General features: G+C 37.7%; 1 protein-coding gene across 2 annotated transcripts in view; it reads right to left on the reverse strand.

The window, feature by feature from the left end:
- CLCN5 (Cl-/H+ antiporter 5) overlaps nt 1-12,376 on the reverse strand; it is a 174,595-nt gene that overhangs the window by 26,055 nt on the left and 136,164 nt on the right. The window contains exons 1-2 of one of the 2 annotated variants that reach the window (XM_016218527.2): nt 3,345-4,559; nt 1,054-1,205 (exon numbers count right to left, since the gene is read on the reverse strand). In XM_016218527.2, coding sequence (XP_016074013.1) covers nt 1,054-1,161 — 108 coding nt within the window. In that variant the 5' untranslated portion in view covers nt 1,162-1,205; nt 3,345-4,559. Of the gene's footprint in view, nt 1-1,053; nt 1,206-3,344; nt 4,560-12,376 lie in introns of those variants that run through there. The other variant, XM_016218526.2, reaches the window with a different exon arrangement.

A 12,376-nucleotide genomic window follows, 5' to 3' on the forward strand; every position in this document is an offset into this window, starting at 1 on the left:
AGACAACCTGACTCCTGGGTTCAGGTGGTCATGAGAAAATCAGTCAGGAGCAAGGAAAGGCTTAAGAATGAAAAGTGATCTGTTCAGGAGATTTACTTGGCTCTTAGGAAAGAAATTATGAATTCAGGACACAATGGGATCAGCTTAAAAATTTAAATTTGGAGTCAAAGCAGAAATAGTAAGAAAGAAAAAATAATACCTACCATTGGTTGAAGAAATGTCTCCACAGAAGATCACCTACTGAATCAGGGTCACTGGGGCTGGGGCCTACCTTATTAATAAGCTCTCCATGTGCTCCTGACACTAACTAGAAATTATGATTTCCTCACTTAAATGATACATAGCAATAAGTTCAAGGCAAATGACCTTGGTGGACTGCTCTGAAAAGTTTTCACCGTACTTTGAAAAGTGGAGAAATTCTCTTGTCATATTCACAAGAATCTGTGCCATATCCATAAGTACCAACTACCTATCATGTTAAATCAATGTCCTTAATTTGAATTTGATTGGTCTTGTGGTTTTGTTCAAGCTGAATACATAAATTTACTTTGGTTCTATGGTTGTACAAAAGCCATAATCACAAAAAGTTTATCTTGTATGCTTCAGTAAACACTAGGGCTCTGAGATTTTTTTCTTTTATTCTTTTAAAAGAAGCCCATTTACTTTTCTTGGTTCTAAAAATCCTGCTTCAAGGGAAAGCCATAAAAGGGAGATGAAGTGGGAAGGAGTATCTTTGAAATTTATTTTGGTCACTCCCACCAAGTTTGCTTCACCTGTCTGTGTAGGTATTTATACCCATGTCAGGCTGCAAGAACCCTTCTCAACCACTTAATCTAGAAAGATAAATCATCATTAAATAGAAATTCTTTTCAAAATCATATAAAGATACTTTAAAAATAAAAATAAATTAAAAATAAAACTCTACATTGCCAATAGAAACCAAATTCAACCACATCTAGGGCAGAAGGAAAGAATACATATAAAGAATATATATCTTCAACTTCTTCCCCTGGTGTTTCCTAACACTTACTCATGTACCATTTTTCGCCTTACCTCTCGGTGCCTATCCCGGTCTCGAGACTTCTCTCTCACCCAGTCAATTGTATTGAAATCATCATAGGTCCCCACACCAGGGATTGGCTCCTCCAAGAAATCCATCATCCTATTTGAAGTACCTATTCCTCCACCATTGTATGACTTGTCCTCTGTATTGAATAGGAAACAGACATTAGTACTTCAGACACTAGTCATTTTTAATACCTCTTTTCTTCGGACCAAAAGGTGAGCCCTTAAACTATCAGATTACTACAGTTAGGGTGTGCTGACAAAGCAATAAAGTCAATCATCTGGTGAGAACATCTATCTCATTCGGAGGTTTCTGTGGTCTAGGCACAAAATAAATGTTTTAAGGCAGTGTAAATGGAAGGGGACAGATGAGAGTGACAAAGGGAGAACTGACAGGAGTTGAAGTGCAGTGGGAAAAGATTTATGAAGCAAAAGAAATGAGCCTGTAGCAGCTTAGGTATTTCAGTTTCTGTTATGGAAGGGAGACAAAAGGGTCAAAGGCCTTTACAAACATATCACAGCAGAAAGCATTTTACATTTATGAGGCAATAATTCAATCTTGGGAGGTGGCTTTTGCCTGAATGGGGACTCCAAAGAAAGCATGTCAGCCTCTTCAAGAGTTAAGCTTGCTGGAATGTACATATTTCCTTTCAATAGGTAGAAGACTCTGATCTTTGATGTGATGGACTTGTAGAAACTTTTACTGAGTATGTCAGAACAGACTAAGATATAAAAGTAGAGATTTAAAGAGCAGTGTAAAACTCCATGATGATGTCCCTCCTTGATCCCTCAACTGGAAGAAACATCCATTTTTCCAACAATCACAGTCCTTTTTCTGCTTTGCCTTTAACACTTCTATTACAATTATTTATGCAAATGCTTTATTTTCCTTTCTAGACTAGAAGCTCTGTGAGGGCAGCCCTAGATCTGACTCATTCATCACTGCCTTCTCCAGCATCTAGTACTTGCCTGAGGCTCAATAAATACCAGCTAAACCAAAGTTTGTTTGATAACTGCGGTGATGAGGGAGAAGTATTCAAACTCAGAAGTTGTACTCATACAAGGTTACTTAGTATAGTTTAACAAACTTGTTCAAGATATTTCCACAATCCTCTGGTGGAATAAGATTTAGCTATTAAACACAAAATGTAATACTATTCAGGTATTTATGCAAATGCACTCTGAGGAAAAATGCACAGTAATGCCATGATTGAACTCAGACAGCCAGAGCTCACATTTGCAGCATCAACCTTGGCAGGTACAAAGCTTTATCTAGACAGTTTGGTGATGAATTCCTCTGCAGAGAAGGCCAAAGTGGGCCTGAACTGACCCCCCCCCCCCCCACTCTCCCTATCTGCATCCCCATCTTCACTCTAAACTTCTAACAGACAACTTCAGTACTCTGACAGGGTCAGTTTGAATTAACATCCAAGCTGTATCTGGTTTACAAATCTGAGTCTTCCCAATACTTAATTCAACATACTTTTCACAAGCATCACACATATTTGAAAGGAAAAGCTCTGCAGAATCTAAATCATATTGAGGGTAGGACTGGGGGTGGGGTTGGAGTAGAAGAGGTGAACAAGTTAATCTTAAAACCCCTAATCAAAGTCCTTTCTCTATCTTCCAGCCTACCTGGCTGTAAAATGGTTGGCTGCTGAATCACCAGTCCAGCATTTCCTATCATGTTAGTGGCATACTGATAAAGATCAGTGTTGGTGTGCTGTTTGAGAGCTTAGAGGGAAATAGCCAGCTAGGAAATGAGGGCAGAAAGAGAATAAAGTATGTGAGGAGGGGAGAAAAAAAAACAAGCTGTTTCAATTCTCAAGACAAACGCTGACATGAACACAGGATACAAAACAATCAGAAATTTACTTTTTAAAGCAGGTTAATGCTTCAATTGAATATGCTCTGGCTTAAGAGTGTTCCTTTCAGGAGAAATTAAATAAGGATTTTGTTAAACTGATTTTTAAAAGCAATAGCTATCTAATGTTACACTATTATCAAATGAAGCCCCCCAGCTTGAAGGATATTATGACAAAATGAAGATCTGCAACAGCTTCCTAACAGAAATGAAAGAATACTCTTACATCACTAGGTAACACAAGCACTGCATCATCCTTCTTTGTAGATAGTCTACTGCTATAAACACAAATTGTCAGGCAGCTCTAAAAGAGCAGGCAGTCATTAGAATCTGACAACAGACTGCTTGTGATTCTCCAGATTCCCTTCTCCCTGGGGTCATGCTTTGGTCCCTGGCCAGGCTCAAGTCTGCTTACCTTCAATTACAGCTTTCTTTTTTCTGCCTCAAGGAAGAAATAACCTTGGCAGCCCGCATTTGGTCATTTAGGTTGAGAAGCTTTTACAGAAAGAACCCCGGTATAAACTGCTTTAGAGGGGCACTTGCTGCGTTCTCTTTCACAGGAACAAACACCACCTAAAGAACCACCAGTGTTCCCCGGCAGAGAGTGTGATGTCACTGTTGGAATCACGTGACCAGACCCTTGGACCAGCCTTAGAGAAAGGAAGATTTTTTAACCGAGCACAGAAGCCTTAAAGATGTAGTCTCATCAAAACAAATGCCATAAAAATGAGGGCAGTCAGGGCAGTTCAGAAAAACTGGGGTCCATTTCCATCTGACTTCTTTCGCTTAGTGTAATACCCTCAAGGAAGGACAAAAATCATATGATATCACTCATGTGTGGGATATAAAATAAAAAAGAAACAAATAAATGAACAAACAAAACAAATTCACAGATACAGAGAACAGACTGCTGGTTACCAGAGGGGAGGGAAGAGGGAGAGGGCAAAATGGGTCAAGGGGGTCAAATGTATGGTGACGGATGGAAACTACCTTTTGGCGGTGAGCACACAATAGGGTATACAGCTATCAAATTATAATGTTGTACACCTGAAGCTTTTATAATGTTATAAACCATGTTACCTCAATAAAAAAATTTTTAAAGAGAAAACTGGGGTCCAGACAAGTTTTAGTCTTCAGACCTCATTTAGCAGAAAATCCAAGAAGGCAAAGTAGAAATCTCCAAAAGCATTTAGAGTTACAGGGATTCTAAGTAAAAAGGGGAGAGAGGCAAATATGCAAAAGAATTTTTTTAATGTGTTTCATAGCAATAACCCAGATAAAATCTCACAGATACAACATTGAGTGAAAGATCCCAGACACAAGCGAGTACATAGCATGATTCTTCTGTTCATACAAGTTCAAAACCAGACAAACCTACATTATATTCTTTTTGTATAGGATACAAATTTAAGCAACTACATTACAAAGAGAAGCAAGAAAATGACAAAAGTAAAGACAGTGACTATCCAGAGGAAGAGAAGAGGTTGTCATCTGGATGGAGTGCATGGTGAGGGTGGAACTTCTAGAATGCTTGTAATTTTTCTTGATCTGAGTGGTGATTACCTGAGTGTTGACATTATAATTATTCTTTAAACTGTACACATGTGTTTTATACCTTTCTATGTAAACATCATAGTTAGATAAAAATATTTTTTAAATGAACTGCACATGAACTGACTATATAAGGTCAGTTCTTTAAAAGCACCTAACAGCTTTGAAAACCCAGAATATGAAAATGAGTTGTTCCTTACTATTAGTGTTCTAGCCAGAAAGCAACATCAAATCTGATCTCATTAATCCAAACTGGGTAAAAGTAGCTATTTCAGCCATGAAAATAAATTCACAACTTTATTTACATTGTTTTAAAGGCTTTCCCTTCCCTGGCCCTATTCTGAAGGCTATTTTTATACAGATCTTAATTGTGCAATAAGGCCAGTTCAATAAAGAAGAATCAAATTGCCATCTCCCAACTTCCTAAGTGAATCCACAGGACAGCCACTGTTAAACATTAATCCAGTTAGTGTGCTCCAATAATCAAACCTAAATGGAGGGCTTTAAAATGTGGGGTTACTCTCATCAACTCTTATGGCCCAATGCATCCTGAAATGTTAATACAATAAAACATTATAAAATGTGAGGAACTTCAAGAAACCTGTACCCTCTTTGTTCAGTCCATCATTATAACATCTCAGTTTCTTGATGAACTAATCTAGCATGACTGAGAGTTAAAATGAAGTAGAAACTGATGGTATTATGACAATGAACTACAAAGCTTAAAAAGCAAAACTATTTGTGGTCCAAGTGTGACTGTCTTGCACAATTATACTTTTTAGAAAAGTATCTATATCTTACTTAAAGAGGATGACATGCCCAACCTCACAATCCTCCTTCAAAGTCATTCTCTATTAAGTAGGATTCTACCTCAAGTATTTAAAGACCACTACGGAATTCACTTATATTATCTAATGAGACTTACATTACCTTATGAGATTATTTTAAACTTTAAGATGCTATTTGTTATGGTGCCTAAAAAATGTGCTTCAACATACAGTGACTGGATCACATAACTAGTACCATGTTACTAACTTTTGATGAAAGTTCATATATTTTTCAAATGCTACATCAGTGCTTCTAGGGGAAGGACTTTTTTATTACATGTAAATTTACTTCTTTTCAAAACTAGAGGGCTAGTAGCTATGATGCACTCCTCATACTAAAATGGGGTTTAATTACAATTCAGATTAAGAAATGGGGCACTGCTATTCAAAATTTGATATATTTCTTTTACTCTTTTCTACGCCCCCATTCCTTCTCTGCCACATTTATAATCTCTAGTATATGTTCATTATACAGACTGCCAGATGTAGGTCAATTGATATTATTGTGAAAATAAAGAAATGCTTACCAATTATTAATGCATCCTATGCTAGAAACACAATAATATAGTTAATATTCGAGGACAAGCAGAGTTATCTTTCTGGAACAGAGATCTGATCAGATCATTTTCTGATTTCTAAAATGAGTGACTCCTACAGAAATTTTTTATTTGATTTGATTGATTGGAGAGAGAGAGAGATTTGTTGTTCCACTTATTTATGCATTCATTGGTTGCTTCTTGTTTGTTCCCTGACTGGGAATCAAACCTTGGCGTATTGGGATGATGCTTTAAGCAACTGAGCTACCCAGGCAGGGCCTCCTACAACAATCTTTTAAAATTTTCAGCCTACAAAGACCACTTAATGGGCATTTGGCACAAGTGTGGACCAGGAATTTTAAAACATCTATCATAAAGCTTAGAATAGGAAAAATAAAATATTGTAAAATGTATAATAATGATGATGAAAATGATATTACTACTATTTTAGGTTTCATCAATGAGAGGGATTAAATTATTGGCACTTTTTCATGGAGGTATCTATAATATCTGACTTGATAAATAGCTTTAACTGTAGGTCATAGTCCACATCCAGTTGGTTTCCTTTTTTTTAGAATTTTCTTATTTAGTAGAAAGGGTAAATTCATGACTTGGTTGTCAAGAATGGTAGCAGAAATTACCTACCCATTCAGAACCAACTACTAAAGTAGAAAGAAAGTAATAAAATGCAAAAAGCTTTTCAAGACACGATGTATTAAGAGTTAAGCTTCCACCCTGGCCAGTGTGGCTTATCTGGTTGAATGTCATCCCATGCACCAAAAGGTCACTGGTTCTATTCAGGGTTGAGGGTTTGGTCCCCTGTTGGGGTGTGTATAGGAGGCAGCTGATGGATGTTTTTCTCTCTCAGTCTTTCCCTCTCCCTTCCTCTCTCTCTAAAAAATCAATAGTAACATATTTTTTTAAGAGTTAAGCTTCTGGTGTGTTAACACTCTGCCAAGGAAGGTAGAGGAAAATCCAACAACAACCCTAAATGTCTAATTTGGGTACTTAGGTAAATCTAGATTTTTATCTCTATACAAAAAAAAAAAAAAAGTAAAATTTAACTCAAGTTTTGAAGGCACAGTGTGTCCTAAGTTATATATAAAATAATTCAATGCTCTAACAGAAAAATGATTCCAGTACAATTAGATCTCAACTTGACTGATAGAAGAAAAGTCCTCAAAAGACTAATTTGCCTTACTTGAGTCCTTGAGGTGGGGCAGGGGGGAGCTACAGAAAAAAAAAGAAATATTAAAACAGCTTTTCCAGAAGAGTAGTCTTAGGTCTAAAAACTTAACAATGGGTCTTTAGAAACACATTGCATGAATGAGGAGTCACATAAATGAATGCATTTAGCTCATTTCCCTTTATGGAAACCACTTGATAATTTTTTTCTAAAAATCACATGATGCTTAAAACTAGAAAACCCCTTAAAATACAAGTTAAAAAAAAAAATTGCTATTTGAGAATGTTTATTTTAATCCTTAACCAATTTGCCATTAGAAATTTACCTGGGGGCTGAACAGTAACTGATTAAATGAACTAGTTAAACACTAACAAAAACACAAGGGGAATGAGGATAGAAAGAAACCTTGTGCAGTGACTCTGAAGCCTGGCTTTAGTAATATCACAGTTGTGTGAGGGCGCACTTACTGGCAGCAGTCTAAAGAAAGGAATAAGTACCCAAAGAAATGGGGAGGGCTATTGGTGTGTATCACATGACTTTAAATAGTTAACTTTTTAAAACGTATTTCAGTTTTTACAGGGATAGATTGTGGTTTTGCAAGGCTGGTAACCACATCTACAAAATAAAAAATCAATACTCCACCTAGCACACATCAGCAGATATTCATCCTGGGGTCACTTAAATTTCACCTTCATTCTATAGCAAGTACTTAAGTACTAAGAGCCTATTGTATGCCATTTCTCACTTCCATACCTGCACCCCCTTCCCTTCTTAATTGGTTCATGAATTCTAGATCTCCCCATAAGTCACGAACCCTTTCACATTCCATTCCATATATTTGAGAATGCATAATAGCTGAAGTCCAATAATTAGTCAACACTTTTAGGACCTTTCTATCTATCAATGTGTGCCTCCATTTCACTTCTATTTTGCTTTCCCACTTATCCAAACCCAGCTTGTGAAAGGCAAATATTGGTGGAGTAGCCCTCACATCTGAGCCTTGGATAGTATTACAGGACCATGTTATGCTTTACTATATTATCTTAGTTTGGCCCCTGGAACACTTATTCAGGGCAACTATTCCATTGGTACACATCTGTACAGCCATGCTGGTTGTTAAATACTAAAATACCTCTATAGCTATAGATAAATAACCACTCTTCCCTGAAGACTCTCCTCCCCTCCAAGAGTCTCCTAGGTGGCTCCTGAATGTTCTCATGATGCAGCAGCTGGAACACCATGAGGATTCAGGACACTGCCCAGTCCTATGTCTTACATCCCAGCCTGTGTTGTTTTGAGTTTCCCCCAATCATTCATTTCATGTAAGGACTGACTGCTGTGGTCCCTGCTCACAACAGATTAAAACTTGAAGTTGTCTAAGAGGCAGGGAGGACAATAAAGAGGAAAATCTCTATCCCAACTCTGCTGAGAACTAGACAATAAAAAAGGTGATGACAGATGTGGGAAATAGAACTGCAGAAACTACAACCAAATCTCTGATATATACTACTGAGATTAAATTTGAGAGTTGTATGAAGTATATAGGAAGGAGGGGAATGGCAGAAAAGGATGGGGAAAAGGCTTTAAAGACAAGCATGAGTCTAGATTCTAACACCACCTACTGACTCCTTGTTTCCCACTGGATACAGCTGCTATCCCCACTGGGTTGTAGTCATTTGCTTGTGGTATACCTATATGTCTCCTACTCCCAGTATCTGCTCTAATCTGGAAGTTCCCAACCCAATCCACTTTCATTACCAGTGGAGCCATGGTGGTAACTTCCAGAATTACCACAGTTAGGTAAAACCACATGAGGGTTATGGCTTGGTATCTGCAGGCTCTCACTGGGCTAAATTGCCACAAAAATCAATAGAGAACTGGAAGTAAAGAGGCTAGATTTGACAAAGCTGCTGAACAGGTTGTCCATGTAAAGAAAATAGCCCTCTGCTTCATTACTTGCTCTTTATTCCTTCCTTATTACACTTGCATGTTTATGGGATTGAAAACAGGATTAGGGAATGTAAGGGTAGGAAGACATTGCCTTACAATGCACACTACATTCCACAGTGTTGGGAAGCCCTTTGGTTAGCATGATTTTGTGTAATTACTTGTAATTATTGTTTTAGATGCAGCAATTCTCCAGTTCTTTCATACTAAGTCTGCATTGGTTTCTTTCTATTAATCTCAAAAAAAAAAAAAAAGCTGGGACAAGACATTAGCCATTATTCTTTGGTGAGAGAAAAAGACTTCAAGAGAAGTACCAATGAAGAGATTCATACTGAATTCATGAGAATCATGTGATGTCATGGACAGAAAATGAGTTTAAAAACATTTATATGAAATACAGGAATTGCTCTTAAAGAAAAATTAAAAATGGAACTGCCATTTTACCTTGTGATCCCACTTTTAGGAATATATCCTAAGAATGCTGAAACACCAATCAGAAAGAATATATGCAACCCCTATTACTCTTAGGAGTGTTATTTACAATAGCTAATATCTGGAAAGAGCTCAAGTGGCCCTCAGTAGATGAGTGGATCAAAAAGCTGTGGTACTGAGGGAAGAGGGGGGGAAAGCTGTGGTACATTTATACCATGGAATACTATGCAGCTGTAAAAAGGGACTTCTTACCCATTGAGGCAACATGGAGGGATCTGGAAAGTATTATGCTAAGTGAAATAAGTCAGTCAGAGAAAGACAAATATCATGATCTCACTTACACATGGAATCTAATAAACAAAATAAAATGACAAACAAAACAGATCCAGAGACATGGAAGCATACAATAGACTGAGGATTCTCAGAGAGAAGGTGGGGGGGAGGGGGATTAACCAAAGTACTTATATACATATATGCACAACCCATGGACACAGACAACAGTGAGGGTGAAGGCTTGGGAAGGGGGAGAGAGTAGAGAGGAGAGGATCAATGGGGGAAAAAGGGGGACATCTGTAATACTTTCAATAATAAAGATAAATTTAATTTTTTAAAATATATCTTTATTGATTTCAGAGAGAGAAAGGGAAAGGGAGAGAGAGACAGAAACATCAATGATGAGAGAGTCATTGATTAGCTGCCTCCTGTACACCCTCTACTAAGGATCAAGCCCCAAACCCAGGCATGTGCCCTGACCAGGAATCGAACTGCAATCTCCTGGACCATAGGTCGATGCTCAATCGCTGAGCCATGCTGGCTAGGCAATAAAGATAAATTAAAAAAAAAAAAAATACTTGTACCTTTGCACACCAGTGTATGCATGTTATTCACTTCAACAGTGTTAGTAATAGCAAAACCTGGAGACAAAGGAAGAGTCCAGTTATGAGAGAATAATGCAAGGAAAGAAGTAGACTGATGTGTACTGAAACAGAAAAATCCCCCAAACATATGTGAAAAAGCAAGTTACAAAATAATAAGTAGAATATTTTTTTAAATAAATATCTGTGTGTTAACTGGATAGAACAATAATTGAAAGGGTCATACTGAATTATTTGGGGGAGTTATCTCTGGAGAGGGAAGTAGAGGGGGTTTAAATTTTATATATATACATATTGTTTGAATCTTTATAGTAATGTGTACTCATGCATTATATAATGGTTCTAAAAAGAAAAATAAACAATGATAACACAGCTAGAAGAGTAGATGGAACAATGCAAAGGGCAGACTTCCATTCTAAGAGGCAGATTACTGAGGTATTTAGAAACAAAGTACGTGACAGTTTCTGGAGAACACCAAGAGAAAAGCACCAAGAGGAAGATGGCTTACTAAGTTTTTCAATGAAAGTCAATGGGAAGAAAGTCTTCCTGATCAGACCTATTATCCAACAATGAGAAGATACGAATTTTAACCCTAGCTGCACAACTCACTAGAAGTGTCATGTTAGGCAATTGACTTAATTTCTGTGAGTTTCAATTTCCTCATCTGTAAAATGAGGAGGTATTAGCATGTATGATTTTTAAGATCCCTTCCAACCCTCATACTCTATCATTTTGGCAATCATTTTTTTGGTCTCTTATACATTGTGATGAATGACTTTTGAGAAAATCTTAGCTTTGAGGAATTCCAAAGACATTTTGATTATAGTTATCTGAGAACACTCCTCTGGCAAGATCGTAAAATGGCACTCCCAATCTTTAGCAAAGAAAAGTAAGACTCAGCTCATCAATAAAGTACAGGACAACCTGGGATCCAATGCTTCTGGTATATTGTTAACTACAGCTATATCAATATAGAATCAGTATCCTTGGAGTACCTGCTAGCCACAGACCCCAGAAACATCCAATACACACTCCTGAAACATTACAGCAACACTTTCCTCTAGCCCAGGGGTGAGATACCTTTTTATTGCCAAGGGCCATTTGGATATTTATAACATCATTCACGGGCCACACAAAATAATCAACTTAAAAATTAGCTATGAAAAAAGCTCCTAGATTTATTGAATTTTGAGTCCTGCCTGTGGTTACCTTGGCAGGACCAGAGCAACATTCCCCATCCCTGCTCTAGCCCATGCCACAAATTGGAACAAGGTGAGTTTAAAAATAATCCACTGGGGATTTATAGTAGTGCCAACAAGCCTCTAAATATATATATTTTTTCTTTCTTCCTTCCTTTCTTTCTTTCTTTCTTCTTTCTTTCTTTCTTTCTTTCTTTCTTTCTTTCTTTCTTTCTTTCTTTCTTTCTTTCTTTCTTTCTTTCTTTCTTTCTTTCTTTCTTTCTTCTTTCTTTCTTTCTTCTTTCAGAAGGGATCAAAGTGGTTTCCCTAATTGAAAAAGAAATGGAGAGCTTCCAGATTCGGCTCTGGCAAATAAAGAGTTTAGAAGTTGCCTGTCACTCCCATCCTTACAACAAACTGAACAAACTGGACAAACTGAAAAATCAGTAACTTCTCTTGGGCCCACCAGAGAGTAGAGGTTGCAGGGGAAACTGCAACTCCCAATTCTGAAGAGACAGGCTTATCCAAAGTGGCACAACTGAGATCTGCTTATCTAGAGTAGAAAAAGCTGGAACCATGATCTCACAGGGACACTTAAATGGCAACTTTGACGAATTGCTGAAGGCTGAGTGTGGACCTGCGTGGGAGTGAGAAACACTTGTGTCCTACACTTTTGTGGGATCTACCTCCAGGTACTGCACCAAGTTCTCAGTGAAGATTCAAGAAAGATCCTCTCCTGGCTCTGAGGAGGTAAAGAGTAATCACTGTGAAATATCCCAGAGCTCTCTATAAGATAGGCCTATGCTCCAGGGGAAAATTCTTTGGCTGAGCCTTATCCCAGTTGGGGGAAGGGCATTCCTTCCACTCCAGCACCCTCCCTTCCCAGCCTTCTAGTCTCACTGAAGAGAAAAAAAG

Source organism: Miniopterus natalensis, chromosome X, assembly GCF_054644295.1.
Source record: "Miniopterus natalensis isolate mMinNat1 chromosome X, mMinNat1.hap1, whole genome shotgun sequence".
NCBI classification, from domain to species: domain Eukaryota; kingdom Metazoa; phylum Chordata; class Mammalia; order Chiroptera; family Miniopteridae; genus Miniopterus; species Miniopterus natalensis.